At 49.8% G+C, this 21,861-nt stretch overlaps 1 protein-coding gene across 1 annotated transcript in view; it reads left to right on the top strand.

Annotated features, from left to right (window-relative positions):
- Positions 1-21,861, top strand: part of MEGF9 (multiple EGF like domains 9) — a 50,459-nt gene that overhangs the window by 10,871 nt on the left and 17,727 nt on the right. Inside the window, exon 2 of the mRNA XM_069031744.1 lies at positions 12,221-12,413. Coding sequence (XP_068887845.1) covers positions 12,221-12,413 — 193 coding nt within the window. The remainder of the gene's footprint in view (positions 1-12,220; positions 12,414-21,861) is intronic.

Genomic DNA, 21,861 nt, shown 5'->3' with positions numbered 1-21,861 from the left:
GCAGGGCCAGCTGGCACAGGGAGCAGATGGGGAGGTGGAACCGAGTGCTCAGCCAGGTTTCAGGCTACGATAAAGCGAAGTGACGTAGAAAACTAAATACCTGTTATCGGAGAAAGGCAAACAGAGCCTTCACCTGCCTCCAGCCTTCCTCCCTTCAAGGGCAGGCTGCAGGCCTGGCGTGTAGCTCCCTGGAAAAGATGTTCTCTTATTAATGTGCTTGCTTTGGCTTGGCTGTGTTGTTGAGAAATCCAAGTTTGACTCCAGATAATGAATGACAAATATTTATTTGGTCTTAACTATTTTATTCAGAGTGTTTTTTTCCTCCTGAAAGTTTACAGTGAGTTGTTGACAGCGTGCCCTTTGACGTGGATTAGTGCTGATGCCTGACAGTTGGATCTTCCCATCCTTTTCACATCTTGGTTGTTCCTTTTCAAGGGAGGCTTTTGTACATGTCTAATCCACTTAAAATGAAAGATAAACAAGACATGGACCAGTCTCTGAAGGGACAGTCAGTTACAAGGGTGGTACTGACTTCCCTGTGGAAGGCAGTGAGCTCTGTTTGGGATGGATGCAATGACAGGAGAGAGCCTTCCCCCAGCACCTCAGTTTGGTGTCAGGGGATGCCTGGAGCAGTGACTACCCCTGATTTTTGGTTTACAAACCCCTTAAAAGCTTTCCAGGAGGTATGCAGATGGCAAGTTCAAGTTTATGGACTGGAGGGTTGATGCTCTCCTCTCTCTGCACCATCACCTATCACTTTGTGAGCCCTCTGAGAGCATCCCCTGTGTCCACTGTCAGGATGTACAGGAGCTATACTGACTTTGCCTTAGAGCTGACATCTCTCCCACCTGTATATCTGTAATTCCAGGTGATATATTTAACAGTGGGTGCAATATTGGCCCTGTCAAAGTAGAGTCTCAGGGTCGTGTCAGGTACCTGCAGCTCCCTGGGCTCAGTAGGATTTTGGATACCTCTTTGCAGGTGGGACTCAGATCCTCCTTTCACAGTGTTTCTTTCTGGCAGCAGAGCTGGTGGAAGAGGAGGCACTGCTCCTCCTCCTGCAATGCCAAAACAGTCATTATGAAGCCCTCAAAAATGAGGAAATGGCCAAGATAGAAATGTCAACAAACCTCTCCTAGCTGACCTACTGGCTTCAGAGGAAGCTCTGTGGTTTTGAGCATTTCTTTGGCTTGGGATCAGGCTTGGTTTTGCCAGCCCCAGATTGAGTGTGCTGCTGTTGACGAGGCTAATTCCCCCCTGGTGATGCTGGAGGGCTCAGCTCTGACTCTGCAAATCACTACTTTGGTTTCAGCGACTTTGCTCAGACTTGGTCTCAGCTTAGTGCCTGGGCTGTGGGTGAGATGGGGAGTGCTGCACATGCAGGCTGAAACCCTCATGCCTGGCTGTCTCCATCCTTCCCATCACGCTTTTAAAGGTTTTGCCTATTTACAGGGGTTTGGGTGTTCTGCAGGGCAGGGTTGTTGCCTGTTGTACTTCACTGGATGGCTTGGTATTTATTGTGGAAGTTTCAGAGAACTGGCTTAGGCTTTAAGTCACTGTTTGTAGTTGCTGAACTTGGGCTGTTTAATGGAAACGTTTCCCTTTGGTAGGAGAGCTATTGCTGGAAATAAATACAGGTAGTACCTCATGGCTGAGGCAGGAGCTGGGACTGGATGGAGCTGCACTGTCTGCCCACAGGGACTAAGGAGAGAGGAATGAAAAGCTGATGTGCAGCCCTGATTGGAGTCATTCATCTGCTGCAGGGCTTGGGGGCTCAAAGCAGAGGTGAGGGGGAGGCAGGGGCTGGCAGCTGCCCTCAGAGCCCTGCAGGTGGGCTCTGCCCCTGCTCTCTGTGCAGGGGGGGATTTATGCTCTTTAAATTCATGGCATAGCTGCAGTTGCTGGAGGAAGTTTTGGAGTACAGCTGAGCTGCACCATGCTGGCTGCTTCCCCTCAGCAGGTCCTCAGCAGATGATACTGGATCTGCTGCAGTCCCCTGTTTCCAGTGATAAATGATGGCTTTCTCCATCCAGGTGTCTTTTTCCATGACGTGTCCTGGCCCGTATCAGTTCCCTCTTTGAAAGCTTGGCTTCTTCTCCATGGATTTGCCAGCAAACTTTGTCTGGGTGCAGTATCTGTGACCCAGTTTGGCAGGTGCTGGGTGAGAGCAAAGGTGTGAAACAAGTTCTGAAAGCAGGAATTTAAGTCACTGTGAGCTGGAGGTAAAGGCATCACCATGTCCCGTGCAAAGTACAGCAGGGCAAGCACAAGGCTGCATTATAAAATAAGGGAATAAAACGTAAGGAACAGGAAACTTCTATTCCCAGCTCGGATGACATTTTCCTTGCTCTGTCCCAGCAGCTCTCCCTGCTTGCACCACATTGTAACTTACAACTCCTTGTCTGGCAGGAGTTACGGTAACTCCAAACCAGCCCATAGCACTATGTCATCATAACCTTGAAACAGGACCCAAATGGCAAAACCTGCCCGAAACCGGTTGTGATTACTCATGCTCCGTGCTATCCCTTTCCCCCGCTGGGCTTTCTGCTATGGTAATTCCACTTATTAAGCAAGGAGACAAAACACCTTTATTAAACTTGGAACCAGGCTCAGGAGCAATGAGAGGAGCAGGTCTTGCTGGCTGCAGGCTGTCAAAGGGTTTTCTTCTCTTCAAGTCCCTCTGCCTTCCTCTGCATGGCCTTTAAAGTGAGTGAGAGAGGAACAAAGATACTTCGCTGTTTGTGATTAATAAAAGTCTGCATTTAAATATGTTTGTTTAGAGTAGGAGAAGAATTAGGAATGTGTATTGGGAATGAATCCTGGGATTCGCTGGGGCTTTGCTTCATCTCTAAGCTTGAAAATGCAAAGAGCTGAGACAAACTGGGGTCGTAGCTCAGGCTCTGGAAAGCCTCTTTTTATTAACACTTTCAGTTAGTGTTTATTAACACTGTGGATAAAAGGCGCCTTTGTTAATGGGCCTGTCCCTTTGCTGCTCAGCTGGAGGAGCTGAATCTTGAAAGGAACTGCCCTGGGCACCTGCTGGAGTTACTGATCAAAGTTTTCATTCCAGATTTTCACCACAGGCTTAAACATAAAATAGCCTGAAACCGTCCAATGCAAGTCGTCTTTTCTTTCTCATTAAAAAAGGTAAAAAAAGTTGTAAAAATGCCTCTTGCTGCCTGTGTGCCGAGCTATGAACGATGGGCCCCTTCCCTGTGTGGAGAGCATTGCATCTTACAGCAGTGTGACCCCCACCTTGGTCCATCTTCTACCTCTTGTGTGTGTCCAGAGTCTCCCTCTGAATGCACCTCTCGGCCTGGGGAATGATTAGAGCAGCTTAAAAATCACTCCTGCATGCTTGGAGAGAAGCCTGGGCCTGATGCTTTTGCTGTCCCCAAAGGTGAAGACCATCCCCAGAGGTTATGTGTGCCCCAGAGCAGGCTGGGGGGCTGTGGCAGCCATCCGAGGAGCAGCTGCTGCTTCCAGGAGATGCAGAGCACTCCTCTGCCTCTGCTGGGGGAGGATGCACTTCCAAGTATTTTTATATTGAATTATGGATTGACTGCACCATTGCTGTTGGCATCTCCTCGCTTTTGTCCTGTCTTCCCTCCTGGTGTAAGAGTGATGTAAATGAGGGAGAAAGGAAGGATGACTTCCTACCATGTCCATCCCAGGTTAGACTGAGCTTTGGTAGCTCTGCCCAGGGTCAGTGAGGCAAAGCTGCAGCTCCCTTCATACACCAGTGAAGGACCTGGTTACACTGTGGCTACACCACAAGAAATTGGGTTATGTCTTCGCAACAAAAAAACTACTGCATTTTGCAGTGAGATCAGCCATGTGTGTTTGCCACCTCCCTGGGAAATCTCCCAAGAGATCCAAGCCCTGCAGCTTGTACATGATGTACCTGCATGGAGGGAGGGAGGCTGGCACAGTTCTCACCAGTGCCCCTCCCTTCAGCTGCTTTCAGCAACTGATGGCACTGAAGCAGGTGTGTTATCACCTACTCTGTTATTTCTGTACTAAGCAAAAAATGGCTTTCCAGCAGCCTGGACTTGGCCATTCCCTTTTGTTCTCCCAGGCAGAGTGAGCCATGGCTGGGGATGACAAATCCTGCTCAGCTGCACCGATGGAGCTCTCGGGTTGGGTATTCAGTGAGGGCTCAGCACGAACCTGGCTCTGGAAGGAGGAGGTTGGAGGTCACATCCATTCCTGCCAAAGCTGAAGTTGACACTGGGAGCATGAGGAGTTAATTGCAGTGACTCGGGAGAAGAGGATCTGTTTTATCTGCAGGCAGGGTCCAGAAGGGAGAAGGCTCTGGAAGGCTGCATGCCTTGCAGCGATGGATTTTGGTTCGAAGTAACTTAATTGTGTCAGACAAATGTGCAGACAGGAGGCAGCTCCTGTCGCTGGGCAGATCAGTTCCTTGCAGGCAGGACAAAGTCCCTGCTCTGCTGCATCCCTGGGAGTGTGGGGTGGCTGGGAAGGCAGGGCTGTGCTGCTGCACCTGCTCTTGCCTGGGATCTGCTGGGAGCAGCAGGAAGAGAAAGTTTTGCTTCTCAGCGATGAGTGTGAGCAGCAAACCCGGCTGTTACTCAAATAAAAGGTTTGACCCCGTTGTCCCCAAGGTCTTGCCCAGAGGAGTTACAGGGAGCCCCACTGGGAAGGGTAGGATGTGATCAAGGAGTATTACCCAAGCTCATCCCCCAGCTCATCTCTGTTTTCTTGCTGGTTATTCACGCAGCACAACTTTACAGCCCAAACACAAACAGTTGGAAGGACAGTTCCTGCTCAGGGTGTTCTCTGAAGAGCCTTAAATCTCCCATAAATTAACGTATTCATTCATTAGTTGCAACTCCCCAAAGCACCGAGCAAAGTTTGTGAGTTTAATTACTTTTTTCAGGAATTGGAGCACACAGAGCCTTCAACAGATGATTATAGTTCATATTATTCATGGAGCTCTTCATAATCCCCTTCTCTGCTAGGGCATGGTTGATAGAGACTAAAATTGGAATCTGCTCATAAATTCCCAGCCCCATCCCGTGTGAGCTGTCTTGATCTTCCACTGAAAGCATTTTGCTGACAAAACAATTCAGTTTCCTGAGAGGTGCCACGCAAGTACATCTGTCAGGAGGGTATGAGCTGCCAGGGTTCTGTGTGCTGGTGGGGAGGTGTTTACCAAAGTTAGTTTTCACCCTGTTTATCTCTAAACCCGGAGTTGGGCTGGCTGTGTCACACACAGGGTGGTAAAAAATACAGAGATTTTCAAACAGAAACAGGGAATATTTATATGGTTGCAGACGTTTGTGGAAATATTAGTGGGAAAACCTAACCAACTAAAGTAAAATGCCAATGAAACTATTTCTAAATTAAGTAAAAGTCTTGGATTCTTTTTTTTTTAGCTGTGGAGGTTTTAATCCTCAAGCATTTATTTGGTCTATTTGAAGTTACTGTAGCTACTTGTATCATAAACAGTTTAGGGCCACATTCCTCTTTGTGCAGAGTCTGCTTTGTAAGAGACCCGGAGGGTTTGTCTGCCTATGGAAATTTATTGTTATATAGGAATGAACAATTCCTCAGCTGCAGCTGTGTAATTCCTCCTGCACAACTTTTCTGCCTTATAACCTGGATCTTAATGACTCCAGGACCCCTCCTCTTCTCCTGACCTCTCCTTGTCCCATCCCTGGGAGCTCCTCAGGTGGTGTGCTCCTGCAGAGCTGTGAGCTGGGGATCTCCCAATGCAGGAGGAATACAGAGTTAATGAGAATCCATATTTTTCTTTTTTTTCCCCCTGATGTTTACAGGGCTTTATCCTTTAGTCTCCCAAGACAGCTTTACACTTGTGAGTCTGTCTTTTAAAGCAGGTTTGCTGGGGAATGGGTGGGTTCAAAGCTCTGTGCACAGGTTGCTGACTTGTTTAGCATCAAAAAGGAGGAAAAAGCAAAAAATTGCTCTGTGTGAAGGAGCTTTCAGGAACTCCTCAGAAACCAGATGCCTGCAGGTTCCATTACAGTTGCAGGGAAGGAATAGAAATAACCAATCCCAGGGAGTGAGCAGCCCTTGCCTTTGGGGAGGGTTTGAGGGTCCTGGTTTGCTCACAGCTGGTGAGGCAGGAGGGCTGTGAGCTATGCTGGGGAGTGATGCTCCATCCCTTTGGAAAGGCACAGGGTGACAATTGAGGCTGAGCTGGAGTTTGGCTGAAACCCCAAACCTGTCTCATCAGGCTGATGAACAGTGCTTGTGCAGCTGCTGGTGACCCCAACAGTTGTGACCTGGGCTTTGTACTTCTTTCCAAGTGATAAGTGAGAGATTTAATCTGATACAGTTTTCCTCAACGGATGTGTTTAATCTTCTAATGATATTACAAGTGATGTACATGCATTGAGAAATTCTTGTCTTTTCCCCCTTGTTGACTCATAAAAGCCTTTTGTGGAACAACACAAGTGACTCTGTGACACTCTTAACAGCATTAATGTGAATGATGTTCTCTTCACCATCAGCACCTGAGTCTGCAGAGCCTGGAGCCTGATGGAGGCTATAAGTGCTCAGAATGTGGTGCACTGAGTAATAAAGTGAATGCAAAATAACAGAAGACACTCCTATCTGTATATAAAATTTTTTTGGGATAGGCAGAGATACTCTTCCTACCACTTTGGCTTTGCACTGTAGCCTCAAGTGAGAGTGAATTACAGGTCTGAGCACTTTAATGCACCTTCGTGACACAAGAGTTGACTCTTATTTTGTGCTGAGTGCTCTCTGGATGAGAATGAGTCCTGGGACTTGGCAGAACTCCTCTCTTTGGGAAGTTAGAGTGCATCAGCTCCTCTCTGGCCTGTTCTTGCTGAAGTTCTTAGCCCATGGCAGATGTTCTTCAGCTCCCTGGGAGAGAGCTCAGCCAGCCTGTGTCCTCTCAGAGCTGCTGCAGCCGTGGGGGAAGGTCGGAGGCCAAAGCATCCTTGCACTGGGATAACAACTCCTGCACTCAGAGCATCGGTAGAGTTGCACCCAAGTGAGGAGTGATGGAGCTGAACCCAAATTCCAGTCCCAGGGCTAGACTGGACCACACTGAGATGGTGCATCAGAGACGTGAAAGGGATGGTCTGGAGCTCAGGAAATTGTTTGACAAGGGCTGGGTAGGATGGGACCTTCCCTTTTAATGGCTGGCTCATGCATACTCTCATTATCCCATGCTGGAACAGCACTGTCCTGACCCTCATCCCATTGCTAGGGGAGATTTGGCACATCAGTGGATTTTACTGAGGGGATGAAATGTCTTCTCAGGGGTAAGGGAAAGAGCCTGTTGAGAGGCAAGGGGGAAAGACAGAGCAATGGTGTAGCACAGCTGTGCCTTTGGCTGTAATAAGGAAAAATTCCCGGTGGAAAAAGCAGTGTCTAACTCTTTAAGGGGGATTTGTGTTTGGGGGAAGGACTGGAGCTGCCACCATCCCTGAGCAGTGGAAACAAGGAGAAAATAGAACTGCCAGGCTGGCTCAGAGCAAAGCTTCACCCACCCAAGAAAGGCCAGAAGAAGATGCCAAGAGGGCAGGGCATAATCCGGACTTTTCTGGACTGAGTTTCAGGGCCTTTCCTATCAGGATGCTTCCTCCAGATCCCTGAGTTTAACAGCCACCAGTGGACCTGTCCTCTGTGAGCTTTTCCAGTCCTGCTTTGAAGCCATAGGTATTTCTGGCAGCCAGAACATCCCCTGACAATGAGTTCCACAATTTAATTACAAGGGGAAAGGAAATGACCTTGGATAGATTTTTAAACCTGCTGCCTGATCCCTTTATTCCCATCTTGTCAAGAATGGTGCCTGGAGAGGGATTGAGAAGGGGAAATGGGAGAGAAGGTAGGGCTTGAATTTGGGACTGAAGTCTGGGGAAGGGGGAAAACTGCTAAATTAATACGAAAACAAAGCCTTTCCAGGTGTGGGATGGTGTTGTGTGCAGTGGTTTAAATCCCAGAGTATTTGGGAGGTGAGGTTCTTACTGGGCTGTGTTGGCTTCAGAGCTGCAGGTGCCACACTGGGGCTGCATCTCTGACTCCCAAAAACCCAACAGTACCTCCAGGTTAGAAATGTGTTGGGTTTTTTTTCCCTTCATCTAGTCCAGAGAACAGAAAATGTCCATCTCCTTGAGGATGCTTTTGCAGCAGGACAGTAAATAGCATCTGTGGGCCTTCACAGCTTGCTCTTACAGCTGCATGTTCTTATAACCAAAAACTTACATCTTGGGTTTTCCACACTGGCTCCCAGGGAGTAGGTGAGTTCATTCAGGATTTGCACTGGTTCAGGATGTCCCCAGCTAATGTGGTTTCACAGAGACCTTCGTGCCTTTCACAGTGTTGGCTTCTTTAGCCCTTGTAAATATTTCACCTGTTTTTTAAATTATTCATTCATTAAGTGGCTTGGAAAGGAGGAGGAATCACACTTATAATATGTGTGAAGACTTAAAACACTGCAAAGCTGAAAGGATGTGAAAAAAATAATCTGAGGAAGGGTTTTTACATCAGAACAAGCCTTGTTTAAGTACTAGGAGGGGATGGGAGATGAAGGGATGCGGGCTCTTGATGGATCTGGCGCAGGCTGGAATGTTGCTGGGATTTGCAGAGTTGGGGTTTGCACTGGGATGGGATTTGGAGGCTGAGATCTTTATCAGGGGTGGGCTGGGGAACTGGCACTGAGCCTCAGGTGGCCACACTGAGGGGTCACAGGGCACCCTCAGACCTGGAGGTTCTTGGTTGTGTCAGTGCTATTTACAGCCATGGTGTGGATCCAATGCAATATAAAACATCTGTTCTCCAGTTTATTGGTAACCTATGGCTTTTGCATACTAGAAATCACTCAGTTTGAGGCTGGGGCTAACTGAAATTGGGTATTAAATCTGTCTCCATACAGCAGTGTGCCCCTTGCTTCCCAAACTGGGAACCTTTCCTTCCACTCCACCTTCCTCTAAGCAACAACCAGTGAAGGTGAAATATTATTCCTGAATGGAGAGGTGTTTGGTTATTTTGTTTGAGGGGTAATGTGGCAGTGACACACATATTTATGGTGCTTCTATTCTTGGACCTCAAAACGTTATTAGGCTGTTAATTAATTAAAGCCTGTCAGTCCCTTCATGAGCAGAGGTGGTGGGTTTTTTTTCCTGTGCTTTGAGCTGTTGTGTAGTGCTTTGTGGGGAAGGAAGGGGGACCTGGATGGTTTAGTAATGGGGAACAGGCAGAGATGAGCAGGGCTTGGAGGCGCTGGGGAACACCCTGAGATGGGAAAACTGAGGCAGAGCAAGGGTGAGTCAGGATAGGAAACTGGGAAGAGTCAGAGCTTGGATCACTGCCTCATCCCTGAGAGGTCTTTGCCCTTAACTCCTTTGCCAATGGTGTTATCCCAACCTCAACACAATCCTCCAACCATGACTGTGCAGTCTGGAGTGGGACAGCCCTGGGGTTCATCCACCCTGTTCGTTCCTTTGCCCTCACAAAGTCTGTCAGTGAGGTGTTTTTGAAGGTTATCTTCAAAAGCAAAACATTGGCTTGAGAAAACTGAATAAAGGCTCCAAAAACTCAGGCTCTGGCCAGAAGCCAGGACAATGTTCCCTAATTTTCTTCTGTAGTGCTCATCCTCTTTGCTGTGTTCCCGGAGTCCAGGGCAGATGTTCATTATCACGTTCCCCTTCTGGCTGAGGACCATTCACGCCTTCTGTAACCCAGCTGCCGTGGGGACAACAAAGTGTCCTTTAAATTAGGCCTGGGATTTTCATAGTCTGGTACATCCTTGTGTCAGCCCTTGACCTCGACACTGCGCCAGATGATGGAGTCCAGACTTCAATGCTGCTGTCTGAATCTCCTCCACTGCTCAACCTACACAGCTCCGGGGCATCTTGGGGCTGCATCCATGTGTGAGCTGGGCTGGGTGCATTCGGGGTGGGCAGGTACCATGTGTGATGCTGTTTCCCTGCCTGGGACCACCATCCCTCCCCAAAGATCTCTGGGGTGGTTGGGGGAGGTAGGGTCTTCAAGGAATCAGCCCTTTTGGGAGACAACTTCTGGATCTGTCCTGTTGTGCATTATCATGCACTCGGGGTGATTTCGCAGCAGGCAGTCTCAGCTCCTGCACCCATCACCAGCAGAACCAGGTTCCACCAGCCCTAAGCAAAAACTTTTGCCAGTGTTATTTTGGATTATTGCAGCATTTCTCTCTTTCCTGGGGAACTGGCATTGCAGTGGTGTCTGTGTTGCTGTTGAATTTGGCAGCTGAGGTGGAGCCCAACCCGAGTTGGGTCAATTTTGATGGGCTGGAGCATCAGATGGAAAGCAATGAGTGCTACAAAGTCAGATTCCCGTTCAAAGTGCTGCCATCCTGCTGAGCATAAGTGATAGGGCAGAGCTCGATCATGCCAATGGGGACCATCCTCAAGCACTACCCCACTCCTGCCCTCCTCATCCAGTCATCCATAGGGAGTGTCGGGATGGTCTCATGCAGCTGGTGTGGCTCTGGCTTTGATGCTTCTGGAGCACAAGGGTGGTTTCCTCATGGAGTAGCTCATCCCCCTGTGTGGGGCCTGCCCTGTCAGTGCCTCCCATGCCATTAGAATGGACATGATGCTTGTTTTCTTTCCTTAATCAAGTCTGGCAGGTGTAATGGCACCACATGTGAGGGAAATTTGTTTTGATGCGTGTTTGACAAACTCCAAAGTGCTTTTGCTCAACAAGTTTTTGTGGCTTCTGTTCTGGTGGCAGGGAGAAGCCCAAGTGCCCAAATTGATATGGTTCTGCTTGGATAATTGAGCTGGGAATTTAGTTCGTTATGTGAAGTGGCTGCTGAAGTGGATAATTGCGGATCTTGAGGTGTTTGTCCTATTTGATAGTTTGGATTGAAGAAAATTTAGGTGCAATTTCACAGGTGTATGTACAGGGACAACATGGCTTCTGTGGGGATCCTAGGGTGGAGTAATAAAGCTAAATCACTCACATTTCTTTGTCTGTTAGAAGAACATGGATGACAAGGAAAAGAGCTTTAAGTTAAGTTTTCTTGGGATGGGGACCTGGCCTCTCCCCTCTCCCTGAAGTGCCCTGAATACTGGCTCCTCTCAGGCAATAACAAACACCAGCAGTTGTGTAAAGCCCCCAGTGCTTTATGCACTATTTCTGCAAATAATCCTTGTTTATAATTCAGTCTTGGCAGAAAAAGACTTTAAATTATTAAGGCACTAAATATTTTGCAATGAAAGAACAGAGATAAAGCTCTTGGCAGAAACAAATTGCCAGGGAGAGGCTGTTCTCTTCAGTGCGTTTGGGGCTTTAAAGTATTATGAGAAATAACGTGCAGGGGGACTGGGAATTCATCACTTGATCAAAAGATTTGCTTCTCTCTTAAAAAAGCAGCTGTTCAGTGCATGCTTTCCAGCACCCCTGGAAATCTAGAGTGTCCCCAAAGACCATGTTTGGGTCCCCAGAGCCATCTGCTCTCACCACAGGGCTGAAGGTGGTCTGTTTTAGGTGGTGGAGGTCTCTGTCCTGCCTTCAGCTCTACCACAGCTTTTAAAGTCATTTTCATGTGCTTGGTGCCCCCTTGGGGGCAGATTTTCAGGGGATTCTGTATCCCTTTTTCAGGAGTGGGAGATGCTGCTGCCAGATTGTTGCGTCAGTGTGTGTTCTGTGGTAAACCAGGGGTGTTCCAGTGGTGTGGAATGGAGGCTCTTAGAATTAATGATTTTGTAACCTGTTGCTGATTTAATCCTGATATTACACAGTTAGTGTTTGTCAGCTCCTGGAGTCAGACAGCCATGAGGGTGGATAGGTGTATGTATATACATAAAGACATTGTATACAGCTATATATAGATGTATTTTAGGTAGTTATGCCCGTAACCTTGTAGCTCCTCTTTGGAGAGACTTCAAGCATGAACTGCTGTGTTTCAAACCCCAGGGTGCTCCCAATGTGGTTTTCTTCCTATCATCTCAACATTTTAAAGCAAAAATCATCCTTACAGTGATGATGGGGGTATGCAACGGGAGTGGTGAGGCCCTGGCACAGGTTGCTCAGAGAATCTGTGGTTGCCACATCCCTGGAAGTGTCCCAGGCCAGGTTAGACGGGGCTTGGAGCAACCTGGAAGGTGTCCCATCCCACAGCAGGGAGGTTGGAATGAGATGGGCTTTAAGGCCCCTTCCAACGCAAACCATTCTGCAGCTCTGTGATTCCATGGCTCTGTTTCTCTTTCCCTTGCAGGAGACCTATGCAACTGCAGCTCGGTGGGCAGCATCGAATGCAACCGCACGACGGGGCAGTGCCACTGCCTGGCAGGCTACACGGGGCCGCAGTGCCGCAGCTGTGCCCGCGGCTTCTTCCCCGAGCAGGGCAGCCAGCGGTGCCAGCCCTGCGGCTGCAGTCCCACCGGAGCCACCAGTGACCAGTGTGACCAGTGAGTAATGCCAGGCATCCCCGGGGGTCTGTTGGAATTTGGTGTGTTCTGGGTTTCGGGCGAGAGTGGGTCTTGTCGTCTGTGCTGGTGTTTAGAAGAAAAAAAAAATAAGCAGGAAGGAAGCTGATCTTATAAAAATTCATGAAGATTATTCTTCATCTTTCAAGAGCTCAATTATAAAAATATTGTGGCTGTGGCAAAAGCCCTGGCAGCCCCCAAGGGAGTTGACTTGTGTTGCAGAGTCGCATGGAAGCAGAACCTCTCCTAATGCCTTGTGCATCTGTTAGTACCTGTCGGGCAGGGCTGCCTTCACGCCTGAGCTGGGAGGGGAGCGGAGGCTGGGGTGGAGCACGGGGGCTTTGGAGAGGTTTATTTTCCAAAGGGAGAGGTTTTCTGCCAGAGGCAGGCAAAGCTTTGTGCTCTGCCCTTGCTGAGCATTGGGGTGGAAGCGGCAGCCCAACAGCGGAGTCGGCTCCTGCCTTGCCTGGTGTTTACAGTCACCAGAGCTGATGCTTGGAGCTCTTGTATAATGAATGTGTTCCTCTTCATTTCACCTCACCCACCCCATCTTGCCTTGTAAAAGCTGGCATGCAATTATTTTCCAAGCGGTGATCTGTCAGCCATTAAAGATCTGTGGCTGAGTTGAGGGGATCTCTATTCGTGCAAGATCAGACTGAGCAGCAGCCTGACCCACTGGGTCTCCAGCTTGTGCTCATGGGGTCAGCAAGTTTCAAAGTCTCTCCTTGGAGGAGACCTCAGCAACCACCCTGCAGCAACTTCCAGCCTTCCCAGGCTCCTGCTGCCTTATTGTCTTCTAGGGTTTGTTCTGGGCTCAGCCACCTGCAGTTCCCTGCCAGGGCAGGAGCTGAGTCAGAGTCAAAATGCTCTGCAGGGACATGCTGCCTGTAATTATTTTATATATTATCTTTTCCCAAATGCCCAAACCCTCTGTTGATGTCCTTCCTTTTTGTTTCAATGCTGCATTTTTCTGCTTGCATAAGCTCTGACAATTCGGAACTTAAAAGTAACTCTCCAGTTGAGGAGAGTGACCTTCTTACTAAAAGAGTGATTCTTGGGGGTGGAAAGTGTGAAGTTTTTCCACTTTTTTTTTTTTTTTTTTAAGTGGTGGTTTTAGGTATGGGAAGATGTGGCTGGAAGCACCAGGGTTTGCCACAGAATGGAAAGTGTGATTTTGGTCAGATCTACTATAAAGGCAAATTGGGCAGAAAGGCAGATGGGGCAAATCTTATCTTTAAGAGCTGGGAGAGGAGGGAAAGCAGTTGCTGGAGCAACTGGGTTAACTGGAAGGGAGCATTCTTGCCCCAGCTGAGTCACTGGGCAGTGGGTGAAGTATGGACATGTGTGGTGTCTCCCCATGTCTCACTGCATGGGGTGAGCCAAGGAATGCCCTTGGGAGCTTCAGGTGAGATACTCTGAGTCGTGAAGGAGAATAAAGTGGAGGCGGAGCCAGAAACAGCAGGGACCTCCCCAGCCTCTCCTCAGCACCATTTCACAGCCTTGAGGGACGTGGGAGATGCTCGTTCTCAGACATTTAGAAGAGACAGCACAGGGCAAGATGTGGAGGGAGATTTGGGGAGGGGGGATGCTGCTAACAGAGATGGCTCTGTTTCTCTTCCTGGCTCAGAGGGGTTTGCTGCAGATGGAGATGACCCCTGGGTGTTTAAAAGGAGGAAAATTAGGTCAGTTGTCTGTGTTGTAGGGCTGGAGGCATCAGAATGGCTGCAAGATGGGCAGTGATGTGTATGGGAAAATGGAGTGGGACACAAATCCCAGCAAGGGCAGATGCTCCCCTTGTTTCTGTTGTGTTAGAGTGGGCACCAGGGCTGGGCACAGCTCCTGCCTGTCTGCAGCTGGGATGGGTGGGGGCAGGCACCAGGGATGTGGTGCATCCCTGCAGTGGGATCTGTCCTGATGGGTGGGAGAGCCTCTTGTGCATTGCAGGGAAATGTGTGTGTGAATCCCGGAGTGGGATTTTTGGCTCTCTTGCTGGAAGCCCTGGGTGGCTGCTGAGGAGTCCCTGGAGGAGCAGTGCGTGTCCCTTGGGCAATCTCTGCTCGGGATGAGGCACGCAGGCATTGCCCAATACCAGCAACCAGCTACTGTTTTGTTGATATGGAAAATCCTGTAAGCTGTACTATTTATTTATTTAATAAAGCACCAGCCCAGCTTGACTTGCACAAGTGAATTCCTGTGTAGGGCTTCAGAGGAAAGCTGTTCCAATGGGGCTCCGGGTGAAACAGAGATTTTGGACTCTGACCCTTTTTAAGGGTGGCTGATTGGAGGGGCAAAGTACCCGAAGGCCGAGCCCTCAGGGCACACAAAGATGCCTCTTAGGTTTCAGTCAAAGTGCCTTTTAATCATATGATGATTATTAGTATTATTTCTCGGCACACTCTCGGGCTGGCCAGATGGCAACCCAAGTCCCCTGCTTATTAACTAGACCTCAAATGCAGACCATCAAATAAAAATTAAAAAATTCCCTTTCCCAAGGCACAGAGTTGATTTTGGGAGTGAACATTGACCTGACATGCTGTCGCTATGAATGGGCTCCATGGCTGCTAATCAAAGCTCTGTTTTGGTGGTGGTTTAAATTTGATTATCTAGGAAGATCCACACAGATCCCCCTGTGGGATGGTAGAGGACTTCTGTGCCCTGGTTTGGGTGGTTTTTTTGTTAGATGAAAAGCTGTGTGTGGCTCAGGCTGGAGCTTGCTGTGGGGCTGGATGGAATCTTGAGCTGCTCAGAGAGGGCTGACACATCTTGGAGAGGGGGAGTAAATTGTCCCTGCTGTGGTTAACGCCTAGAAACCTCAGAAAAAACCACATTTCTTTGGGTTGGATGCTGTGCAGATGCTTGCTAAAGATAGCTGTGGCCTGGAAGTGTTCACAGTCCATAGAGGAAGGGTGGAGAAAGAAGCTGAAGTTTCAAGGGCCATGGTCAAGGTCAGAGTAGTGGAGAATGAGGACGGTGACTCATGTGGGTGCACGGGCTGAGCTGGAAGGGCTGTGTTCCTGCTGCAGAGCTCTGGGACAGTGACAGAGTGGGGAGGGTGCCTGGTAGCAGCCTCAGCCCATAGTGATGTAACCTCAGCCAAGAGCTGCCCCCACCAGCTGCACCTCTCACCATCTTTTGGGCCCCTTGAGTTGAAGGCTGTGCTGTGTGTCCTCTGAGGAAACCAGAACCTCCCAGCCTGGTGGAGGACTGAAGGCGATCGGTGCTGCTGGAGAAGGTCACCATGCCCAGGCTGGCCAGCCCACATCTCCTAGCCTTGCACCCCTGTACAATTATTTTTCCTTTTTTCCTTCATGTGAGCAGAGTCCTGTGCCTGAACTCTCATCTCTTGCTCCCTTAAGGCTGGGCAGGGAGCCGAGGCAGCAGGAGTGGGCTGGGGTCGGTGGTCTCCAGTCCCAATAGCCAGGGCAGCAGTGGGAGCACCGGGGCTCTTCACAGTGTTTCTGGCCCTCTGCACCCTGTGCAGCTTTGCCCAAAGTGCCACCCATGTCCCCAGCTGAGTCATGGCAGGGTGAGCCAGAACAGCAGCCCTGGGATGAAGAGGGTGAGGGGAAAGAGGCTTGGTTTGAGGAAGCTTTTAGTTCTGCAGCCCTCATGCCCTGGTGTGAGGAGCTGTGCAGGCACAGCTCTTTCAACACACATTGAGCTAATTCTCCATGTAAACCTGTCCTGTGGCTGAGTGATTTGAAGGATCAGGACTGCAGGATGAAGCCAGCCTGGATGAGGCAGCATCCCCCTCCTGGGGAGCAGGAGACAGCAGATGACTCGGCAGTTTTTGGTTTATTTTTACCTTGCTGGCAGCACTGCCCATCCCCACGTGGGACTGCAAACACTGGCCCTGGGCAGCCCAGTGTGACCCAGCTCATCTGCAGGAGGGTTGGCCTTGATTTACCTCCTGTGAGGTGTTTATCCTAACTTTTCCTAGCCCAGCACTTGGGTGTCCGTGGCTTTTCCTTTCCTGCAGCCATGGAGGCAGCATGTTTAGCCCACGAGCAGCTGTCCCTGTGTGGGTGCTTCTGTGGGTTTGGGATGTGAATGGGGGAGTGGAGCTGTGAAGCAGAGATGCTGCTATGAGATGCTGCTGCCAGGCAGAAGGGTTCAGCCCTCAATTCCCTGTTTCCCTAGGAAGTTTTGTGTTTTTAAACTTGTCCTGGTTCTAGGGAAGAAAAGTAATGCACCAGTACCTGTGCCAGTGAACAAGAGGAGAGCTGTGGCTGCTGTGGGGTGTTTTAAGGATCACAGAGTATTCTGAGCTCGAAGGGACCTACAGGGATCCTTCAGTCCAACTCCTGGCCCTGCACAGACACCCCAACAATCCCACCCTGTGCCTGAGAGCATTGTCCAAATGCTTCTGGAGCTCTGGCAGCCTTGGGGCTGTGACCATTCCCTGGGAGCCTTTTCCAGTGCTCAACACCCTCTGTGGGAGGGACCTTTTCCTGGTATCCAGCCTAAGCCTTCCCTGACATGGCTTTGCCATTTGGTTTACCTAAACCCAGGTTAGTCATCTAAACTGGGTTACGTTTTTCCAGTTCCCTTAAACTAAACATACATCTATGCTGCCATTGTCTCTAGTGCCTGTTCAACTGGGGTCTGTGGATCAATTTAAGTTGCTCCCTCTGCCCTTGCCTCAGTTTCCCCACAAGTAGAAGGGCAGTGGGAAGCAGAAGCTCCAGCAGACAGCTTGGAGATGATGTCTGGTCTCCTTTGGTTGCTGTAGGCTGAAACCCCATGCCCAAGGGTGCAGTGCTCTGCTCCTTTGCTGATCCAGCAGCCTTTCCTTAATGCTGGCTGCAGATCCTAACTCCTGCATGGCTTGTGCTGCAGGCTTGGCATAAGTCTTGTGAGAGAGAGCTCCTGTCACTCATTTCCAGTGAAAAAAAAATACTAACACACACATATAAATGCCCAAGTGTTAATTCAGACATGCTTTTCCCCCCTCAAGGGGACCTCAGGCTTTGTGTTCATATTAAAAAGAATGAAGGCAGAGTGTCCCTGGGAGCATCTGTACATGGCTGTCCCCTGGAGCAGGGATGCTGCGAGGCTGAGCAGGGAGGGCAGTGGCCATCCCTGTGTGCTGCCTTTGTGGTGGGATTCTATGTGGAGAGGCTGATCTTGTGACCCCAGCTCGTGGGGATTTGCAAGAGCCTGGCTGGTGAGGGTAAGGTCAGCAGCACTGGACAAAGTGCTTTGTTGAGGCCTTTGAATAAGGGCTGGAGGTTCTGAGGGAGCTTGGGAAGCTGGGCAGGGAGAGCCACACACTGGGATTGGGGAGCTGGTGGGATGTGGAAAGATGCAAAGAGACTGTGGGGGGCAGCCTGGTGTGGCACAGTCTGGACACACCTCATGTGAGGCAGAATTTGGTGGGGTGGTTTTAGTGGTCAGGAAATGCAGGTCCATTGAAATTCAAGGTTTTTGTGGAGCTTCACCAGCCTGCAGGGCTGCTGGCCATCCCAGACCCTGGAGGTTATTTGGGGGAAGCAATGGAGTTCTCATTTTGCATAGATAAAATCTTCATTGTCTGTCTGCAGAGTGTCATCACACTTCTGAAATGTCTCTTCTTTGCGTGGGATCTGTCTCTCCATTCTGCTGTATTTTAGCAGTCCAGTAAACCACATCGGGCACTGCTCCCCTTTGGAGATGTGATCTTGGGAGCTGAAATCTTCAAGGACTTGTGCTTTAAACCCCCCCCCCCCAAAACCAGACAAACCCCCCTTTTCCCTTTAAAAAGACTGCTCTCCCTTTTATAGATTGGATGAGCACAACCAGTGGCTCATTATCTCCCAGTAATGCCTTGTCAGCATCACTCTGCAGAGAACAGATCTTGTTTTGTAGCAGAAATTATTACATGTGGACCTCAGAAAAGCAGAAGAATACCGTGTTAAAGCCTATTTTTCTGCATGCTTTAATTATCTAAATCTCTCCCCTATTCCAGCCTCTCACATCCTTTACATCTGATCAGTTCTCCTCCTCTCTCCCCCCCCCTCAAGAAGGTAAAGGTACCTGAACCTATTTTTATTCAGTTGCAGACAGGAATGGGAAATGAATGAGTGTCTGGACACAGCAGCAGGGAAAGGTGTATTGTTATCATCTCCCCTATGGTAATTATGGCTTCTCAGAAATCCTGTTATTTTGTGGATCTTCCAGCAGGCTTTGCCATTCCTGTGTTGTCTATTGCAAGCTTTGCTGCTCTGGCAAACACTGACTGCCCTCAAAAAGAAATACTGGCTCAACTGTTTAAGCTTTTGTGGCTAAATTCTGGTTGGGGGGTGGTGCCCAGTGTATACTTCAGGCACTGTTTGTACCCTTAGTCTCCTTTTGCTGTCTGAGCAGAGGCACCAACAGAGGTCTGGGGGATGGAGGGACCACTTTGGGCAAAACTGATGTGTTCAGTGGGCACCAGCCCCATCTCCCTGCCATCCCCATTGATATGTCCTTCTCTGCACTGAGGTTCCCTGTCCCATCCCTGCACTGCCATGATCCCCAGAGGTTACTCTGAGAAACCAGGACCCACCAGCTGAGGTTGATTTTGCAGTGAGTGGAGGCTTTTGCTCATGGAACTGTAGAGGACCCCATCCAACCTCCCTCCCCAGGGCCAATGTAGACTTTCCTTTGCTTCCTTCCTTCCTTCCCTGGAGGAGACAGCACAGGCTGGAGATTCCTCATTTTCCACAGTCCTGGCTGGAGATTCCTGGCTTTCCCTCACGGGGGAGCTGGGGCCGCGGAGGTGGCGATGGCCAGACAAGGTGGCCCTCTGACATTTACAGAGTGGCCTTTCAGAGCTCTGAAGTGTCCCTGCTCCGTCGAGAGCTGCCCTCCAAACAGCTGCCATCCCCCAGCACGGAGTGAGGAATGTGGCACACAAAGGCCCAGTGTTGGCCCCCATAAAGCTCCGCTTCTTGTGCCCTCCACAAAGGGGCTCAGAGCAGGCGGCCGGTGCAGGGCTTGGCCCTGGCCCCACTGACTCTCCCACAGAGCCACCTCAGCCTCCAGTGGCTTTGGGTTGAGCTGAGGGAGCAGGGAGGAGAAACCCAGTGTGGGGCTTTTTCCTGCTCTCCCCTTCCCCACATGCTGATATTCCAATAATTGACCCACAGAAAAGTCAGCATGTGGGTTGTGAGGGTTCTTGGTATCCTCAGGATGAGAGGACATGGCCTCAAGCTGCACCAGGGGAGGTTAGGTTGGACATCAGAAGAATTTTTTCATGGAAAGGGTTGTGAAGCATTGGAAGGGACTGCCCAGGGAGGTGGTAGAGTCCCCATCCCTGGAGGTGTTCAACAAATTGGACATGGCACTCAGTGCACTGGTGATGATCAGTCAAAGGTTGGACTCTATGATCTTGGAGGCCTTTTCCACCTGAATGATTCTGTGATTCTGTGTGTTAACAGCATTGGTTTTCCCACCAAAGTGTCTTGCAGCATTTAGCTTTCAAATGTTAACTTTTCCACATTGCCCAGGAAAGTGTAAGAGAGATTAATCCCCTGGCTGCTGTCAAATATCACAGGAAATCAGCACTAAAGGAGCCTGGCTCGCTGGAGGAATGCACCATTTTTAGAGACATCTCTTCTGAATCCTCCTAATCTTGTGCAGAATCCTTTTGTTTTATCCCATCAAAGTGTGACAAAGCCTTTTCATGGGGTTTGTTTTACAGATGTTCATAGTTCAACGTGATTTCCCTAATTCATACAGAGTGCTGTCACTACTGTTAATTGTGCCTGTTCCAGGGACACCTCTGGGCCCTGCTGGGATGAGCGATGGGCATTGCTGTCTTTGGGGGTTTCCAAGGGAAAAGGGACAGGGCACAGTTGAAGCTGGAGATGTCACCTGGAGATGCCCAGGAACAAGCTGGTGTAGCACTCACTTTGCTCTTTCTCAGGGCAGTGTGCCCCTCCCCAGCTCTCCTGGGGCTGGTCTGGGGAGATGCTGAGCTGTGCAGGGTGTAGGCGTGTGCTCTGTGCTTCAAGGTGAAGACAGGAAGCGTATTTGGCAAAACTCTTGTTGTAGGTTTTGCATGGCTCATCTGCAGGGCATGCCCTGGTTTGAGACCCATGTAATCTCCCTCGTCTCTGATTCTACCCCAAAATCTTACCAATCTCATATGTTTTGAAAATAAAGGCACAAGAGCTTGGTGCTGTGCTGCTTTGGCTGGGTTTGACATGGCCAAGCAGTCCCTGGGTGTCACATGCTTTGACACTGGCCAAATGCCAGGCATCCACAAAAGCTGTTTGCTCACCTTCTCCTACTACAGGGGGAAAAAAAAAATTAATGAAGGGCTCATGAGTTGAGATAAGGACTGGGAGGAAAGGCTAAGGGCAAAACCGGTTCAAATTTAAAGGTATAAGGTAAATTTATTATTAAGAGTCAGAGGAGGGTAATGAGAAGTAAAACAAGCCTTTAAAACACCTCTTTTCCTCCCCAGCCTCTCCCTCTTTCCCACGACAGCACAGGGAGACAGGGCATGGGGGTTTTGGTAAGTTCATCACCTGAGATCTTTCTCCTGTTCGTTCAGGGAGAGGAGTCTCCTCTGCTGTGCCATGGGGTCCCTCCCATGCGAGACAGTTCTCTGTGAACTTCTCTAGTGTGGCTCCAATCTCACGAGCAGCAGTCCTGTCAAAATTGTTGCAACGTGAGTCCCTCCTATGGACAAACAGACTTCCCAAAACTGTTGTGGCGTGGGTCACTCATCCATGGGGTGCAGGCTTTTAAGGATAGGCTGCTCTCGTTTGGAAGCAAGGGCCCTCTTTCTCTCTATTTGGGTTTCCCACTGGATTACAGCTTTCTCTGGCATCCACCCGCTCCAGCATGAGCACTTTTCCCACGGGCTGTGAATGGATCTCTGCATCCCCCATGGACTTCATGGATTACAGGGGGACAATTTGTTTCACCATGGTCCTCACCACGGCTTGTGGAAGAATTTTGGCCCTGATGTCTGGAGCACCTCCTCCCTGTTTTTCCACTGACCTTGGTGCCGCCATGTTGTTCTCTTACATGTCTTTACTTCCTCCTCTTCTCTATCTAAAGAAAAACTGCCGCCCGTAGGTACCTTGCAAACCAGTTTTCACTAATTCAAAGATTCTTGCAGCATCCCGCAGCGCCGAGAGGTTGATCTCGTCGGGGTTCCGCGTCGGGGAATCGCTCGCCATGTTTTTGCTGCCGGCCGCGCGGCCCGCCTGCCACCATGTGGGCAATGGCAGCCGCCGTGGTGCGAACTTATTTAAAGCCTCTCCTCACGTGGGGCACTGGGAAAGAGAAGCCACCGCTGCCACCCCGGCCCTTCTGCCCGTGGTGTGGCCTGGCTAGGGGCAGCCAGGCAGGCAGAGCCCGCCACAGGCCACACCGAGATGGTGGTGGCCACAGCAGCACATCGCCACAGGCCACACCGAGATGGTGGTGGCCACAGCAGCACATCGCCACAGGC

Source organism: Aphelocoma coerulescens, chromosome 17 (assembly GCF_041296385.1).
Source record: "Aphelocoma coerulescens isolate FSJ_1873_10779 chromosome 17, UR_Acoe_1.0, whole genome shotgun sequence".
Classification (NCBI taxonomy): Eukaryota; Metazoa; Chordata; class Aves; order Passeriformes; family Corvidae; genus Aphelocoma; species Aphelocoma coerulescens.
This window is presented reverse-complemented; position numbering and strand designations above follow the sequence as displayed.